This window comes from Melanerpes formicivorus, unplaced genomic scaffold, assembly GCF_026170545.1.
Source record: "Melanerpes formicivorus ecotype bairdi unplaced genomic scaffold, bMelFor1.0.p_v2 SCAF_12, whole genome shotgun sequence".
NCBI classification, from domain to species: Eukaryota; Metazoa; Chordata; class Aves; order Piciformes; family Picidae; genus Melanerpes; species Melanerpes formicivorus.
In genome coordinates this window covers 10,925,856-10,944,396 of record NW_027142364.1, presented here as the reverse complement: position 1 = coordinate 10,944,396, position 18,541 = coordinate 10,925,856, and the positions used below count along the sequence as shown (strand labels likewise).

General features: G+C 42.0%; 1 protein-coding gene and 1 long non-coding RNA gene across 6 annotated transcripts in view; one reads left to right on the top strand and one right to left on the bottom strand.

Annotated features, from left to right (window-relative positions):
• Nucleotides 1–1,971: 1,971 nt before the first annotated feature.
• The window catches only part of UGGT1 (UDP-glucose glycoprotein glucosyltransferase 1), a 45,460-nt gene continuing 28,890 nt past the window's right edge, over nt 1,972–18,541 (top strand). For 2 of the 4 annotated variants that reach the window (XM_068145272.1, XM_068145271.1), the window contains exons 1-14: nt 1,972–2,112; nt 4,703–4,838; nt 6,520–6,602; nt 7,263–7,393; nt 7,961–8,073; nt 10,337–10,511; nt 11,788–11,884; nt 13,500–13,578; nt 13,727–13,827; nt 15,626–15,725; nt 16,611–16,671; nt 17,240–17,331; nt 17,982–18,132; nt 18,390–18,509. In XM_068145272.1, coding sequence (XP_068001373.1) covers nt 2,013–2,112; nt 4,703–4,838; nt 6,520–6,602; nt 7,263–7,393; nt 7,961–8,073; nt 10,337–10,511; nt 11,788–11,884; nt 13,500–13,578; nt 13,727–13,827; nt 15,626–15,725; nt 16,611–16,671; nt 17,240–17,331; nt 17,982–18,132; nt 18,390–18,509 — 1,539 coding nt within the window. In that variant the 5' untranslated portion in view covers nt 1,972–2,012. Of the gene's footprint in view, nt 2,113–2,169; nt 2,299–2,345; nt 2,451–4,143; nt 4,277–4,702; nt 4,839–6,519; nt 6,603–7,262; nt 7,394–7,960; nt 8,074–10,336; nt 10,512–11,787; nt 11,885–13,499; nt 13,579–13,726; nt 13,828–15,625; nt 15,726–16,610; nt 16,672–17,239; nt 17,332–17,981; nt 18,133–18,389; nt 18,510–18,541 lie in introns of those variants that run through there. The other 2 variants (XM_068145273.1, XM_068145274.1) reach the window with 2 other exon arrangements.
• LOC137444507 (uncharacterized) overlaps nt 8,786–18,541 on the bottom strand; it is a 62,229-nt gene continuing 52,473 nt past the window's right edge. For both annotated transcript variants that reach the window (XR_010988176.1, XR_010988177.1), the window contains 2 exons: nt 13,883–14,062; nt 8,786–10,208 (listed from right to left, as the gene is read on the bottom strand). This is a non-coding gene — a long non-coding RNA (uncharacterized lncRNA). The remainder of the gene's footprint in view (nt 10,209–13,882; nt 14,063–18,541) is intronic.

Below are 18,541 nucleotides of genomic sequence, written 5' to 3'. Positions count from 1 at the left end.
CCACCCCGTTTCTCATCTCTGCCACCTCTCCAGAGCCGGCCCTTCACACAGGGCATTCCCTGCTACCAACACCCGCGTGCAACTGATATGGACATAATGGTGCCGAAACGGCTTGGCAAGAGGTTTGCTTCTTGCTTCTTTCTACACTGAAGTTTGCAAAGAAGCACCGGGAAGCCAGGGAAGGGCTGCAGGAAGCACACTGAAAAACAGCTGAGCATTATCATTACTGGCTTGACAGGGGGCTGACCCTGCAGTTTTGCTGCTGTCTGCCTGTTCTGTTAGGGAACTTTGTACATAAACAGATTACATCAACAAGTACCTGACTCAACTCTGTTGTCTCTGGCATAAATACATACTACTCACTGGGACAGAGGGGAGAAAATAAATCAAAAGAACCCCAAACCTTGATGACAATGCACATTGCAACCCTGAGACACCACCAGTCCAACACTGCCTCATGTTAGATTACCCATACCTCAGGATACCATGATTTTCTATGACATTGTTCTCATTTAAGTCCTTGTATCTTGAGGCTCAGAGATGAAGTCAGACAAGTGTAATTTTCCATTTTAATAATATTTTAAAATTAAACCAGAAAAAAAGAACTCAACATTACAGAATCACGTTTGAGTAATCCCTATTTTGCCTTACAAATCCTTTAGGTTTGTGCTGTGAACAGCCCTGCCAACAGCTGTTGAAGAAGCTTTGGGTGTGGATTGTGGTTAGGTCCACTTTGGAAGGATATGGCTCTTCAGAGCAACCACTGATCAGGATTTCAGACCTGTCCTGTGGCTTAGGACATTGCCCTTACCCTCATCAGACTTACTTTGCCTTGCTGGACTCCCAGCTTTACTTTGGTTCAACACATCCCAAATAAGATGAGCTGTTCTGACAGTAATGCTACAAAACATTCAGAGGATGTAGCAAGGGTAATCAGACACAGAACATACAAAGAATGGCTGAATGGAGCTGGCATCTTTGGGCTGGAAAAGGAACAGTTCAGAGGGAGTTCTGATGGAGAGCTGCAACAGGTATAGAAAATATGAACAAAGAACAACTAGTTTTAATCTGCCATATGTTGTTTTCAATTTCCTCTCGTATTTACATAGTGAAAGAAGATGTTCTTTGTGTGTCACCAAGTTGTGGGACTCCTTCCAACAGGATGGGTTACCAATAAGACTAGTTAATGAAAGAAATAACGCTGATTCCACCTTTGCCTCTGGCATTACCTACTTCTTAGACACTGCACATATGTTCTGGTAAAATCACTGCTTTCTCTTTGGCCCTGATATTATCCCTCTGGTAGGCACCCAACACGGCTGTTCTCAGGTGTTTGGATGTGGGACCCCCTCCACACGCTACCAAGATGCAGGTGGCAGCGTGCCGGTATGGAAAATACAAGGATGTGCGACAAAAAACCCTCCTGTAAAGCTGCTGAAGGGATTTCAGCGACTTGCGCTTCCCACAGCCCCGCACGGCGCAGGGTGCAGCGAGGACAAGGCTCTCGGCAGTGCGGACAGGCCCGTGGCCCGTGTCTGGCACTGCTTTCCCAACAGCCCCGCCTGCAGGTCTGACTACACGCAGCTTTTCGCAGCCACCGGCTGCCGCGAGCGCAGTTGCAGAACGGCGGTGGCTGCGCTGGCCGCCCGCCTCCGGGCTTGGGTGATGAGAGGCAAGTCGCCTGAGCCGTGCTCGCGCCCCACCTGCCGCCTTACCAGAGCTGCCACTCGGCGGACGCGCAGGACGCCGGTCACGCCACTCGCACCCGCGCAGGACGCGGCGATCCGGACGCTGCCCTAACCTGAGCTGAGGCGGGCTCGAGGCTGCGCAGCGGCCTCGAGCGGAACCGGTACCCAGAGGAGAAGGCGAGACGTCGCGCCTCGCACGGCGCTCCCAGCTGCCGGCTGAGCCCGGCGCCGAGCGGCAGGAAGAAAGAGCGGAATCCCCGCCTCTCGATCCCCCCGCCAAGATGGCAGCCAGTGGACAGTCTGGCAGTGCTCCGCTCTAGCTCTATGGCAGCGCGGCCCCTCTCGCCCGGCAGCGGAAGCGGCGCGCCCGGAAGCGGCGGCGGGAGCCACAGGAGCCGGAAGGGAGCGTGGCGGCCGCTCGCAGGTGCGGTTACCACGGCGACCCGGGAGCGGGGAAGGGGAGGAGGCGGGCGGCGGGGCGGCCCCGGCCGGTGAGGGGCTCGAGGCTGATCCTGTCAGAGAGGAGCGGCGCGGCGGATCTGGCCCCCGTGCGGTGAGGCGCGGTGGTGGCGGGGCCCCTGGAACGACGCGCGGCCTCTATGCGCTACTGGTGCGTGCCGGTCAGCGGCCGTGTGTGCCGAGAGTGAGTGCAGAGCTTCCGAGACCGCGATCAGGGGTCAAACGGCCTTCTCCGTTACCACACAGCCTCCGGCTTAATGGGTTTCGGTCACCGTCCGCGTGTGCGTAGCCGCAGTTCAGCCGGTGAGCCAGGCACCGGGGATACAGCGCGGCGGGTCGGGTCCTTGTGAGAGCGCGCTTCTTTTTAACAGCAGACTACAACTACTGCTCTATCCAAAGCGCTTCCAGCGTCTGATCCTGGACTGATCAGTTCAACGCCACGTTTTAGTTTCGGTATCTAGTACAGCCACTCCATATCTGCAATTCAAAGAGGCGTCACCGGCGATCTTTACTGTTGCCCATGCTTAGTCCAGCCAATACCTCACCTCGGCGTTGCGGGCCTGACGCGGGAGGTGACAGCTTTTCTCTTTTGCCCATCCCTGAAGTGGAGCGTTTCACCCGCAGGACATTGCAGAGGTCACTGCTCTCAGTCTGGCAACACCGCGGTGGAATGATTTGTTCCTTTCCCTATGGCTGCATGTGCAAATCTCCAGAAGTGTATTAAATTGAGTAACTGGAGGAAAAATAAGGAGGAAAAAAATTACAATCGAGTCTTGGACAATCTACTTTTGTCTTAATTTATGTTTGGTTTTGCTTTTTACCTCATGCTGGTGGATCTCATGTCATTCATGTGCCATCTACCTCCTCTGCTCTCCAGTGTGTATTTTGAGATACTGCTCTGACTTTGAATGTAGATATTTCTGATTATTGGGTTTTCCTTTGGCTAAACTGATGCCAGGTGACAGATGTGTCCTTTTTATTTTCCTATTTCATCTAGAAAAAGGCTTTTGTCACAGTCTTTCATGGAATGGGAAAGAGGCAGGAGAGCGCAGCACCAGAGTTTTGGCTTAAAGATGCAATGCTGTATCTTAATTTGCATATTGCAAACGATTTCATATGATTTGCAGTGAATAAGAAGGACTGGATTCTGGGAGGAACTGCAAAGCTTGAGGTTTTATTATGCTTGGTGGAAGCTAAGGCTTCACTCCACAAATATTGATTGAGCTTCCTTCTCACACAGCAAGTGGCAGTTGTAAATGTTCTGTGTCACATGATGCCATCTGTCCACTTCCCAGGTGCAGCAGAAAACAAATGGCTTGTACAGCTGAGCACATTGCTTTTCTGTGGTGTGTGCTGCACTACAGCAAGGTGTTTCTGTCCTTACTCTGAGAGAATGAGTGTTGAGATACAGAAAGCAATGGGTAGTGAACTTCTAGCTGGAGTACTGTACATTTGTAAACGAAGTAGGATGAGGGATTTTTGTCTGTCTGTCCATCTGTCTATCTATCTGTCTTCAGGCAGAGCTATAGCTACAAAATGTATAACACATTTGCCAAGACTACGTTTTACATTGAGATCAGCATGAAAAATGGACACAAATTAGATCCTGACAGGTTGTTGGGTGTGATTTCCTTGGAATTTGAGTGGGCTGTTTTTTCAGTGACAGAAGGGAAGTGGCAGATGAGCTATCCAGAAAAAGAAGGATTTAAGTGCCTGGCTTTATATTGGTGTGTAGTAAATATATTCTAGTCAGAGCAGGGTCAAAGAGGGAAGGCTTGAACTTTTGGAGACTATATTGGAAAGCTGACAGGAGAATTCACGTCTTCCACAAGCTGAAGAGTGGTGGGCAAGGAAATTCCAGCCATGTTACAGTGTATAGATCAGAGTACACATGAAGGACAATAAAGAAATGGCATAATTGCTTTTTCTTGGCTCATTTCTCACAGTAAGCTCAGTATCACTTGAGTCTGCATTCATGATTTCATTCATTTTTCAGCTTCTAAAGTTGGTGGTACTTAGTACATCCAGGAAATGCTTGTTTCTTCATTCCCCAGAGAAGGCCGCTGTACTCAGCAGAACCTAACGGGCTGACCAGGGAACCTTGACCTTGCCTGGCTCCTCTGACACTGGTTAGTGCACCAGCAGATGTGTCTGTGCAAATACAAAATACGACTGTACCTCCCATACAATGAATGGCAGGTGGCTTTCCACTTGTTTTGAAATAGACACTGTTTGTATTGCCTCCTCTCAAAGCCAGGGGATATCATGTGGGTTGTCTCAGAACAGAAGCAAGTTTATTTGAAAGCATAAGTGTAAAGGAAGCTGGGGTTGATTGAAGTTTAATTGCAGCTCCAGAGTCTGATGTTGAAATCCTCGTCTCTCTTCATATTTTTGTAGTATTTTTGATTGTGTAAGCCTAGGTGAGACTATGGTATACACTGCACTAGATGTGCCGCTGAATCTTAAAATATGCCTTAATGTATGTGAGTGTGTGAGATTCTGTATTTATAAAAAGATACAATGCAAAACTAACTTTTTTTCCTTCATCTTTTTAGGCTTCTATAAAATGGGAATACTTATTGCAGTTCTTGGAATCTGGTTCAGCTCTTCGCTTGTAAAAGGAGACTCTAAGGCTGTGACAACATCTCTAACTACAAAGTGGTCTTCAACTCCCCTATTACTTGAGACAAGGTAAGTACATTGTGAGTTTTCATTGGCCTAGCAGTGTGTTCTCTTTTTGATTTGTTTTGTGGTGCTTGGGATTATGGTCATTAGTAACTTACTGGCAGTAATATCAGTTGAACATGATCCCTGCTCTGCTTGTGGGGATGGGATGAATATTTTAAAGGAGATACTTTGTTTGCATGATAAATTCTTTCATTGTGCATTAGAGCAAACATCAACAACAATAATTCCATAGGGGTAGCATTGCCTTCTAAAGACTCTTGTCTTTAGGAATGATTGTATGTTTTGATCTGTTGCTTGCATACGTTTAGCTGGGTTAAGCTTGAGTTTAACTTTGTTCCTATGAGTTGTATGTTGGTAATCCAAAGTTAACTGCCTTATTGGGAGTTGTGCAAGTCAGCCTCGGGAGATTTTTTTCTGTGGTATTAAACACTTGAGTTTTTAAAGACACTGTTTAAGGAAAAAAAAAGAAAGTAACTTGCTATCTTTTCACTGCCACTCTGCTTAGCACTTTAGACTTCTACATCATTTCATTCTGTGGTATTCCAATTTGGAGATGTCTTTGCAAAATGGCATTTTGAGATTTTTCTAAAAGCACGTGTTTAATTTTGCACCACATAAAGGTGTCGCCACGCCAGGACTTCTGCCTGCGTGATTGCAGATTGGTTCACATGAAAATAGTTGAGCGTTGATGGGTTCCACGGAGATGGGCATGGTTTTGGCTGGTCCTGGGTGAAATCACTTTTCTGTCATCTTCTCTATAGAAGCTGAAGTTTGAAGACTGCAAAACCTTTAAGCAGTAAAATGCAAGGCTCAAGTGTTTATGCCAGGATTTAAATATTCTGACATTTGCTGGGGAAAAGCTCACCCTAAGAGACTGTGAAACAGCAACTGAATCATGTGCCAAAGGCTTGATACATAACCTAACCATTACATTCAAAGACTTTGGGTAGCTAGGATTGTTCATCTGGGGTGAACTGGAGAATGATACAACAGTGCAGCGTTGTTCAGTTTACTTAGCCCAGCGATTCATTACCCAGTTGTTCAGCAGTACTTGCCACCTTGAATCAGGACAGGCTGAAATGAGCACACAAGCTGTCGTGGCAGGTAGTGGGCTTCAAATCTTGTATTCTAACATTCTTTGACATGTGAAGTATGTAACAAGTTTAGACATGATAAAGTGTTCATTGTTAGTAATGTTTAGGGAATTATTTTACTATCTATGCTGACCTAATCATATGCTTAATGTGTGGTGAATTTCCTCATCACGATTTGGACTTGGGGCTTCATTTGCTTATTTAAGAGCAAACATACAAAACCCCCCACCAAAGCCAGCAGTTCCACCCAATCACTGTTTGTAACAGCACAGTAAACAAAAGCGTATGTGTCTCAGAAAAGACAGCTAGCAAAGAAATGCCTTGGGGAGGAGGGATCCCAGTATGTACAGCGCTGTCTATCTGTCAGCAGTCTCTGAGACATTAATAGGTGCTATACAAGATCCTTCATGTGCAATGTGTTTAAGGTGGCCTGTAACTATTGTTTTGGTTTGTGTTTAGCTTTCCTGTTCTGCTTTTTCTAACTAACATGGTTTTCTCATATAGGTAAATGTATGGTAGGAGCTAATTTTTGGTACAATTAGAATTGTAACTTGAGACCAAATTCATAGCTCTAACTCTTCTCTTCTTAGTGAATTTTTATCAGAAGAAGGTCAAGAAAAATTCTGGAATTTTGTTGAAGCTGCTCAAAATATTAAGACATCTGAACATGATGGTAAATTTTCATAATCTCTCTCTTGATGATGACTGATAACAGACATGGTTGAAAAATAAACTGAAATGTTTTGTCTTTCATTGTGTTAGTATTGTGAGAGTCACGTGAGGACTGATTTCAGTCCTCAAGGATATCTGTTTAACAAAAGCTGTAGTGGATTAGGCTGAAACATGTTTTAATTGCCAGTTTCCATTTCAACATGAAGTAAAAAAAATATTATAAATGCCTTTTCTCTGTGTTTCTGTTTTCCAACTGAAATTAAATTGGACGTGGCACTTAGTGCCATGGTCTAGTCATGAGGTCTGTGGTGACAGGTTGGACTCGATGATCCTCGAGGTCTCTTCCAACCTTAGTGATACTGTGATACTGTAAATGGGAGCTTTTAACCGTTTCCCTCATCCCCAAGCCTATGTTTGCATCCTCAGGAATGTATGTGTGTGTGTATGTATGTTTGTATGTAAGTGTGCTCTCATGGATGTCTACTGAAGTTTGCTCTCATCTATCTGTAAGCGGTACTGAAAACTGAGGAGGGAGGGTCTTGCGCATATTAACAGCTTATGCCATGGGCTTCTGTTACTGTCAATCACAGTTAAGATGAACAGTCCATCTTCAATGAGAATATGGTACAGAAAGGTAACTGCTTGTACTTTGACTTTGCAGGGGGTGATTACTCTTCTTACCATGAAATGCTGAAAGTAGCCTGCCAGAACCTGTCACCTTTGCAGCAGAACCTGTTGAAGTTTTCCCTGTCTTTACGATCTTACTCTGCAACAGTTCAGGCTTTTCAACAGGTCAGTACAGCACAAGGGAAATCCTCACATGATTTGCAGGGCATTACTTAAGACCCAGGAAGGTGTGATCTGTGTGAGGAGGAAGTTGAAAATGTCAGTAATCTTGAGCTGATGAAGTGCTTCATACATTTGAGTTGATTCTAATTTCATTGGGTGCCAAATCTGAATCCATCTGCATTATAACTCGGTTTCCCTTAGCGATACTAGGGGCTATCTTCTGTTTCCATCTGGAATAATTTTGTCATCTGATGTGTAACAGAGAGTGATGTGTCATGCAAAAAAACCAAACCAACCAAAACCCCCACAATTGCAATCCTCAGTTTTTTGTACCTGGAACTAATATTGCTGTTAATAGACTGGAAAACTATTTATAGTAAGTTAAGACTTAATTCTCATTTTTTTCCATTTTTACCTTGCATTTAAATTATGTAATAAACAGGGATGAATTACTGGTGTTGAATTTAGGAAATCAGAGAAGAGTAACTGCCACAGAGCTGTGCTGTTACCATTTTCACTTATTTTAAGGGCAAACATTCAACCTATTTTACTACAAATATTTTAATACAGATAGCAGCAGATGAACCTCCTCCAAAGGGCTGTACCCTGTTTTTTGCTGTGCATGGGGAGAAGACGTGTGAATTTGACTCTCTTGAAAACCTTTTACAGGGAGCTTCAGAAAGGTATGTGCTTAATTACCTGTCACTGGATTAGCTTTTAAAGTTTACCCCAGTTATATTTACTGCTGTGAAGAGACTGTAATAAATAGATACTTCCTACGTGCTTCAGTGGTGTTTAATCTGTCCATTGCTTGCAGAGTAGCAGTCTCTTATTAATCCTGATTGGAATGATTTGTTTTCTTATCCCTTGTTCTGCAACATTCTGCTAGGAGGAGGAATGCTTTGAGAGTGCATGGGAGAAGTTGGAAACAATTTATTGAAGGACAGTAGGAATTCACAGGACTATGTAAAAATTTTAGTGTGTAGGAAGCATAGGAAGAGCTGAGCTGCATACTGAAATAGTAGTTAGAGATCATTTCATGAATGGCTTAAAGCAGGCTGAGTAATTGTTCCCTTTATGAGCTTCTCAGCATTAATAAAAAACCCTATTATCACACAATTTATTTCAAAGTCAAATTTCTTTATGTGGTAGTGAGAAAAGTTCAGTTCTCCCCCCACACACAAACCACAGCTAACTCGGTCAGAGAAGCAGATGAAAAAGGCTATATTTTTACAAGCAGAATGAAATGCAATGAGCATATACAAAATACACAATATATACAAAAATATACAGGAAAGAACATAACACCGAAACTCCCTCCTGATGGAGGAGGGTTCCCCCCAAGACCCCTTTTCCCCCTTCCTCCCCTTTTCCCAAAAAGGATTAAAGAGAGAAAATGGATATTAATGGAAATTCTGTTAGTTCAAAGCAGATGTTAAGGGAAAAAAAGTTAGTTTCTTATCTCATTCGTCCAAGATCAGCCCCAGCCAAGAACAGAACACACAGAAAGCAGCTGCACAGACTGACTGACCAAACTGAACTCCAACTAAGTTCTTAAAGTTGCATTTCTACTGATCTACCAATGAAATTCGTTTAGAATTATCTTTGTTTTCTTTTTTACACCAAAACATTCAGCTAGAGAATTCTGTAGCTGTCTTTTCCTTAAAGGCACAGCCTAAACCTGTCACACTTTAGAAGAACAGACCTTGGTTCTAACTGTTAGTAACAAACTATACAATAAAATACCTCTTCAGAAACTAAAAAACCTCCTTACATTTCAGTCCTGTCTTCATTGTAATCTTGGTGGTTCAGTCAACGTGCAGATGTATGGCATCTGTAGCCCACATGCTATTCTTCTGGTTTTAAATATTTCATTGATTACAGACAAACTGTAAAAGCAGAAATTGAAAATAGTCTTCTCATTCACTTTCTTGTTTGCATATTGAGCCGAGGACAGAGTCCTCTGGAATTTAAGTTCCTGGAACATTTGTTCTGTTAGCCTTGTTTGGTTTTTGGGGGGTTTGAGGTTTTTTTAATACAGAATTTATGAATTTCCATCAGAGGAAAAAAAAAAGTTAATCAGAAATGGAAAGGGACTGGTTAAGTTTTTTATTAAGGATCATATTACATTCCAAAAGCACCTAGCTACTTGTTTGATTTTCATATGTCCATTTTTAACAAAGCTTTATCAACATGCATCAGGTACTGGTGAGCTTGATAATCACAGAATCATAGAATGGTTTGGGTTGAAGGGGATCTCCAAAGGTCATCTTGTCCAAATTCCTGCAGTAAGCAGGGACATGCTTCACTAGATAAGCTGCTGAGAGCCTTGTCATGCCTGACCTTGAATATCTCCAGTGATGGGGCCTCAACTACCTCCCTGGGCAACCTGTTCTAGTGTACCACCATCCTCACAGTAAAGAACTTGTTCCTAACATCCAATCTAAATCTACTCTTCTCTAATTTAAAGGCATCACCCCTCATCCTATCATTATAGGCCTTTGTAGACAGCCTCTCTCCGGCCTTCCTGTAGGCCCCCTTCACGTACTGCAAGGCTGCTATTAGGTCTCCCTGTAGTCTTCTCTTCTCCAGGCTAAACAGTCCCAGCTGCCTCAGCCAGTCCTCACCTCATAGGAGAGGTGTTGCAGCACCCCAATCATTTTTGTGGTCCTCCTCTGGACCCACTCCATCAGGTCCATGTCCTTCCTGTGTTGAGGACCGCAGAGCTGGACGCAGTAGGAGAACAAAGTGGCAGAATCACCTCTTGATCTGTTGGCCACATTTCTTTTGATGCAAGCTGGGCTGCCTCATTGATAGTCTGTGGGAATAATGTGACATGTATTGAGCAAAGAGAGGAACCATGATTAAAGATGAAACCAGAAATTTTGCATCGAGTGAGGAAGTGCTATGAATCACAGTGTGATAATCTTCAATGTTTACTCTTAGGCCAAAGCCATTTTTGTTCAAAGGGGACCACAAATACCCAGTGTCAAATCCTGAAAGTCCTGTCATCATATTTTATGCTGAGATTGGCTCAGAGGAGTTCTACAGATACCACAAGAGGCTTGTTTTAAAAGCTGAGGCAGGAGAAATCACTTATGTCCTCAGACACTATATTGCTGTAAGTATACTGGTGCATTGTAACAAAGTTATTTGATGTGGAAAGAGTAACTGCTCTGGGTTTTCGAAAAGAAGAATCTCCCGAGTGTCTTCCCTTCAGACTGACATTTGCATAACTTGGTGCTGCGTGATACTTACTTGGAATACTCCAAGTTGAATTTTTTACTGCATGCAGCTGAGGAATTTGGAATATTGAAGATCTCACAATTGTTTAAATAAGAGGATGATTTGATTTTACAAATGCAGAATTAAATTCCAAATGAATTACAGATTAAAAACCTGTTGCTCTACCTACGCTGCACTATAGGAAACAGATGGATCTCTCCATGGTCAGGCTGCTCTGTTACTTCATGTGCAAAGCAGGGATTAACCTTGAGGTACCATTTTAAAATGAAAGGCATCGTTTCTGTAGTAATTTTATTACAGAACCTTTTTCCAGCCCTGTTACTATTTACCCTGGTTGCCATCTCCCCTGATCTGCCCCTAGCCACTGGACTGGTGTTTATATTTCCAAAGCTCTGAGAAATTTGCGTTGTACTTGTTCCTGAATGTTGCATAATGTGGCTAAAACGTGCAGCCTGAATGCAAAAAATGCATCAGCAGGCTCACTTCCAGTGGCATTTGGGCTTTTGATAGGAAAGTCACACTTTTTGATAAAATAGTCACCACTTTCCTTTTAAAAAGGAATTTACTTATCAGTGTTGGGAGGATACTTAATAATTAACAGTGTTATACAAGAGATTTGGATACAGTTGTATCTGGATACAGATACTTCAAAATACTTTTTAAAAGTGATAATGTTTATTTCCTGTTGAAGTCAGAAGTAGTTCTGCATCTCTCTTGAGTAATTGATTTATCCTTTTTTTTAAGTGCTCTGTCATAGCTCTTTAGTGCCTTTTTAATTTTTGAACATTACAGCTGAAGTTCCTTTCCCTGCTCTATCTGATTTGCTGACATGAGTCTATCCTGCTCTACTTGGCAAACACTCTGAATCCTTGTTTTCCTTTTTCCTTTGTGGGTTTTGGGGTGGTTTGGCTCACAGAGATCCCTTTGTTCTCTGACCTTCAGAAAGTTTTGTTGAAGTACAATAGGAAATGCAATGATTACAGTACATTGCTGCAGAATCACTCATTGTGTTTGTTTCTCACATGTGCCTGTTGAGTTACGTCTGAAACGTGCACCAGCTTGAGATTTCTTAGCTTTGGGAAATGGCAACTTTTAATTTGTACATCAAAACAAAGGAGTGGCAATATTGTCCTGTTTGCTTTCCCTTACAGAATCCCAGTAAAGAAAAAGTTTACCTCTCTGGCTATGGTGTGGAACTGGCTATTAAAAGCACAGAATATAAGGCCAAGGATGATACTCAGGTGAAAGGTGAATTATTACCTTAACTACCTTAGTGTGAACATTTTAATTTTGCAAAGATAATTGTGTAATTTTTTTTCAGTATGAATGGCTGCTGGTTGGAATTGCAGATACGCTTCCTGTCTCTAGTGGGATTACCTTCTTTATGAAGCACACCTTTGCCATGGCACTTGTCTTCTGTCTTTGTGAAATGCTGGGCACAATGGAGTCATGACTCTGGACTAGATTTTAGTAGTGGCACTGCTCTGTAACTGATTTTTTACCAGATAACGAGATCTCTGCAGATGGTAGAGAAGTTCCTCTACTTAATTTGCTCTAGTTCATTCATCCTCAGAGCAGAGTGTGTTTCTAGCTCTTGTTCTTTGGGAAAACAGAACTTAGAATTCTGTGTGATTTTTTGCATTCGCTGCTTTCTTCAGAGCACTGGTCTCTGTTTCGCAAGCTCTAATGCACCTGCCAGAACTGTTAGGGTAATCTCTGTGTGTCTGTGTATTTTTTATTTAAACATTCTCACACACATACAGAACCCTGGAATTTCCTGCTTTTATCTTGGGCTTCAGAAAAAAATTAATTTGGTTGTGCTTTTTCATTTGTTGTTGGGTTTTGTGGGTTTTGCTGGGTTGGGTTTTTTTTTGAGTTTGAGATAACAGCTGTGGAGACCAGAATCCAGATTTTGCTACCATCTAAAGTATAGGCACATAAAACTTCTGGTCTTTATTTGTAAGAGTATTTAAGAGAAACTTAACATACCAAAGGAAGTGATCCAACTTAAGATTTTTATTACCGTTTGAGAATTCCCATTAATTTGTCATCAAGAAGTCACAATAAAGGCCTGATGTGATTTGTAGAATGAGACATTGGAGGCCTTTGTCACTTCAGGTAGGGAAAAAAAGTAATTCTGGGGAACATTTGTTATCTATAAATTTTAGGATGTTTTACAAAATGGTCAGCTGTACTGTGTTGATGTGAGCAGCAAATAGCTCACAGATAGTAAGCTGCACAGCAGAGGTGTACATAGCTCTCATCCAGCTCCTGTCTGATTCTGGAAAGGTTCTCACTAGGCAGCATTTTATTCATGTCTCTGCTGTTTTGGCTTGTCCAGAAGCAAATGCTCACCTAAAAAGTCAGGACCTTTAGCTGGACTTCAGCATAAAACACCTAGATTGGTGCTGGTTTATGTGCAGCTAGTTAGTAGATTGTGTGAGTCTTCTGCACATCCTTTTGATGTTTAAGCCCAGAACTGGATTTGATTCAGATAACATTTTTTATCACCTGTTTTGGGACTAAAATCAGGGTTGCGTTCACAGTTGCAGTTTAGCACTTGCTCTACCAAAGCTGGCACATCCTGAAAGCTTCTAGGTCACAGTGTATTCCTCTGCATTGTCTAGGTCTCTGAGATGCCCACTCTTTAAGCTTTTCCTTCTCAGTAATCTGCTTTCTTTCAGCTGTTACTGTGTTCATTTGTAAAGGTAACGTCTCTTGGATACAGGTTTAAAATTAAACCTGAAATCTGCCCTTTCTTTCTTCTTTCTGGATACTGCAATGAAGTTTTGTTAAGCTAATCAAAATGAGTGTAAGAACTGATCCTGGAGTCTGGTAATAGTGTGCTTCTCTGTGTTTATAGGCACAGATGTGAATGCTACAGTAATAGATGAAAATGACCCGATTGATGAAGTACAAGGATTTCTGTTTGGAAAACTAAGGTAACATTCAGTTGTAAGTTGTTGGTCTTTGTCATATCAAAAGATGCAGAGATGTTGGTCTGCTTTGTTATTATGTTTTTTAATGTCTGAGTTATCTGAATTGCTTATAGGAAACCACATTAATTGTTTTACCCTCATGCCTTTTTAGGCAGTTGTATCCTGACTTGACAGAAGAGCTGAAAGAGCTTAGAAAACACCTTGTGGAAAGTACTAATGAAATGGCACCTTTGAAAGTATGGCAGTTGCAAGGTAATCTGTATAAAGGCTTTCAGTATTGTACTGCAAAAACTTCATGTAAACTTACCTTCTTGCGTTTTGAGCAAATGGGGTTGCCAGTGGCTGCATGTAGCTGAGAGAGTCTGACCGTAAATTCCTGCATTGGAAGAGTGCCTCAGTACGTTCCCATTGAATCATAGGATGATAGGTGTTGGAAGAGACCTCTGGGTGGTCATGCAGTCCAGCCTCCCTGCCAGAGTAGGTTCACCTAGAACAGATGCACAAGATGGTGTTGAAGCTCTAGGCATTATGTTCCAATCATCCCCCTTCCTCAAAGTAAAGGAGTTCCTCCTCATGTTTAGATAGAACATCCTACTCTCAAGTTGGTGCCCATTACCTCTTGTCATGTCACTGGGCACCACTGGGGAAAAACAAACAAACAATAACAACAAAACTAACAACAAACTAACCACAAACAACACAAAAAAACCCAATCCCAGATTGTTTCACAGGACTTCTAAACTGAAGTTTGCTTTCTGCTTTTGTGAGACCCCATCTCAAATATTGCATCAAGTTCTTGCGTTCCCTTCTTAAGAAGGACACAGAACTGTTGGAGTGAGTCCAGAGGAGTGCCACAAAGATGATCCAAGGGCTGGAACACCTCTGCTATGAGGATAGGCTGAGAGAGCTGGGTTTTTTCAGCCTGGAGAAGAGAAGACTTCAGGGAGACATTATAACTGCCATCCAATACCTGAAGGGATCTAACAGGAAAGCTGGAGAGAGACTTTTCATAAGGATGTCTAGTAACAGGACAAGGGAGAATGGTTGTAAGTTGAGGAAGAGTAGGTTTAGACTGGATCTTAGGAAGGAGTTCTTCAGTGTGAGGGTGGTGAGATGCTGGAACATATAGTGCATCAGACCCTTAATGGGAAGGTTTTGAGTTCAAGCCTGCAGTGGGCAGTAGTGTCCTCCCTACTCTAGTCATGAGGTCTGTGGTGACAGGTTGGACTCGATGATCTTTGAGGTCTCTTCCAACCTTGGTGATACTGAATATTGCCCATCTGTGTATGCCCCATCATTTGAGGTGCTCAAGGCCAAGCCTTGAGCAACCAAGTCTAGTTGACAGGCATCCCTGTCCATGGCAGAGAGGTTGGAGTAAATGATCTCTAAGATTCCTTCTAACATAAGCCATTCTACAATTTTACATTGTGAGGTACAGTTAGCTGCTTCTCTTAAACTGACTACTTGTGTGATTGTCTACATGCAGAAAAGCAAAGGAAATGTGAAGTTTTCTTTCCATGGTCACGTTCTTGGTGTGGAAAGCTGAAATTTCTCAAGACCAAATGCAAACTGTATTTCAAAAGCATTTGCATGCAATTCTGGCCCATTTCCCTGAGAATCATCTGCAGAGGCCTGTGGAAAGGCTTTTCATCCTCTGAAAAAGAGAGTCATTTGAAATGCTGAGCATGTGTTGTAGTCCCAGATGGCTGTTCTGTATCTCTAGAGTGTGAAACAGGTACTCAGACCCCTTCTGAAAGGCAAATCCTCCTACCTCAGCCGGCAGAAAAGGTGACGGTTTGGACTCATTGGAGCAACATGTAGACAGAATTCACTGCTTCATTTTGAAAGGGTGACTTAATGTAAGGCAACAAATAGGAGCTGAAAAATAGGGTGAAGATTTTTTTTGTTGATAAAAAATGATCTAAAGATGCAGATAGAAAATGTATTTTCATAGGAGACAAATAAGCAAAAAAGTGGAAGGCTAAAGTTAAGATGCTTCTGCACCAGCTTGCTTTCAGTTTAGAGTTCTTCTACTTTTTTGTATTTCTAGATTTAAGTTTTCAAACTGCTGCTCGCATTTTGACTGCTCCCCCTGTGGATGCTTTGATGGTCATGAAAGATCTCAGCCAGAACTTTCCTACAAAGGCCAGGTAACTTTTGGGTTCTAGGAAGTTTTCTTACTGTGTTGGGTTATTTTTAAGAGCAGAACCTGAAACAGGCAGTGTTGGTTGGGTTAATGTCCTGGAAGCAAACACTGGGGAATGTTTATGCAGAGAAGTTCTTCAGCCTGTGGTTACAAAGAGGATCTTGCAGTGTTTTTCTTGGATGGCAGCTGATGGGAACTGGTGGAAAATTTGACAGAATTACCCACGCTGTTTTGTTGTGAAATGCTGCAGAACCTTCTGGCATGAAGTCTGCAAGAATTTGTTTGTTAGGTCCAGAAATGTACATTCCATGGCCCAGGTTATGAAGATATTACAGGAGCTCCTCCTTCTCGAGTAGATGGAGATATACCTGAGAATAAAAAGAACCTGAATTCTGATCTTCTTTCCCACTAACTGATGTTAATTTGTGCTATTTATAGCTTCTTAAGCAGGCACTGCACTCTCATTGTATCTTCAGTCAGATCTGTGAGCTGTACTCACCCATTGTGTGATGGTGCAGTCACCACAGCCAACATTAAGGAAAGGAATGGGAATCCACAATGAGGAGTGAAATCTCCTTGTTTTCTGCTGCCAACCTCCACCTCTACCTTTCTGCATCTGCCCATTTTCATTCTGATTAATGTGAAATTAGACACTGAAAGTTGGTATGTGGTTGATGTTTTTATGTTCTGATCAATTACGTAGTATAAGAAAAAAAAGCCAGTGCATCCTGTTGTTTCATGGTACCACAAAGGGCAGGTGCTCCTGACTGCAGCTCTTCGTAGGTGGACACTAAATGCATTTACATAAAAGGTACCAAAAGTAGGCACCTTATCTATTCATTAGATAAACTGAAAGATGATTCACAGCACGCTGTTTTTATTCCTGTAGAGCCATAACAAAAACAGTCGTTTCTTCGGAACTCAGAGCAGAAATTGAAGAAAACCAAAAGGTAATGCTTACAGAAAGTAACAGTGCTTTTGCACTAATGTTTTAATAGAAATTCAAGCTTGGAAAAACATCATTCTATTTAAAAAATTGCATTGTGCTCAAAATAATAACATGGTATTTTCACACACAACTTTGTCATAGTATGATGCGGGATGTGAAGAAGTGGATTTTCAAGGATGGATTATGACCATAATTTAGCTTGTTTGCTCAAATATGGAAATACTTGGTCATAAGTTCTTTGAGTGAGATCATTGTTGGATAATGATGATGTGGGATTTTCTTCACAGAGCTGCTACTACAATGGCTGTTTACACTAGTCAACTGGTTTTTGGTGCTTCTTGGCGTTCACTTGTTAATGTATACGAACGTGACCTTCTGTTTCATATCTGAATGCAGAATCCGAGTGCACAAAGTCAGCAAAGGCTGTAGTTGAGATGTAATGCAATTTGTAATGCAATAGGGACATAATGCAAAAGGGACATAAAATCTACAGCTTGACACACTAAACTCTCCAGTAATTTTTTTTCCTGTGCAGAGCATTCTTCTAATAGCCTTCTACTTTCTTTCAGTATTTCAAAGGAACATTAGGATTGCAACCAGGAGATTCTGCCCTGTTCATCAATGGACTACTTATTGATTTGGACACCCAAGACATATTTAGGTAGGAATGTTTTTTTATTGTTCAGAAAAACTATTCTGTTTATAAGCTTGCAGCCTGCTTGTACATGGATGATAAAAGTCATTTAGACAGTTTTGACCCTTCTTCACAAAGTATATATCTAGACTAGGTTTAATTATTAAACACTGAAAAAAAGCAAGTAATGGCTCCTTCTCTTGTGCAAGTGAATTTTTAAGCAAAAAAGATGATGTGAAAACTGGAGTGCCCTTGAAGATTAGAACAGGCAGTCATCTTTGCACTGATCTTTTGATCTGTGCTGTGACTAGCAAGATTTGGTCTCCAAGGCTGTCAACATACATGTTTTAATCTGAAAACAGACTGATTCTCAAAGGATAAAGCACTGTAAATTTTTCATCTGAAAATCACCCTATATCTTTGGCAAGATTTATTTCAGTAACATGGAATGGAAATTACTATTTGTGTATCATGCTTTATTTTGCCCCAGAAATACAATAAAATTGACTAGGTTTAAGTTATCTCAACTTTCTGGGGACAGTGAGAAACGGGTGATAAGTAAGAAGTAATGCAGAGACATGACAGACTTGCTTATACTGTTCATCTGTTAACCCTTAGGATAATAGCAAGTTATCTGCTGTGTCATTCAAATTCAACCTTTTTTCTTTTCCTTCCAGCTTGATTGATGTGCTGCGCAATGAGGCACATGTAATGGAAGGCCTGCACAGCTTAGGAATTGAGGGTCTTTCCCTGCACAATGTTCTGAAGTTGAACATCCAGCCATCAGATTCTGACTATGCTGTGGACATCAGAAGCCCAGCTATTTCGGTGTGTATGGTTTAATATTAGAAATACCCTCTTTCTGTTGGGGAATGCATTCTTAAGCTGCCAGGGGAATTTTTGGTATCTCCCAATCAGCTGTGGGACTGCAGTGAAGGAAAGTAAGGTTATAAATATAATTGTCTCTTTTAAAAATGCTTCACTTTTTACTTCTCCATGTAGTGTCTGATTTTCAAAACATTTTTACAGTTTCAGACCATAGCAGAAGACTGTCTAACGTTTAAATGCCTTTATTTATTCCTCAGTGGATCAACAATCTTGAAGTGGACAGTCGGTACAATTCTTGGCCCTCCAGCGTGCAGGAGCTGCTGCGGCCCACATTTCCAGGAGTGATCAGACAAATCAGGAAAAACTTCCATAATTTTGTAAGTAGTAATCTGACTAGAAATGTGCACTG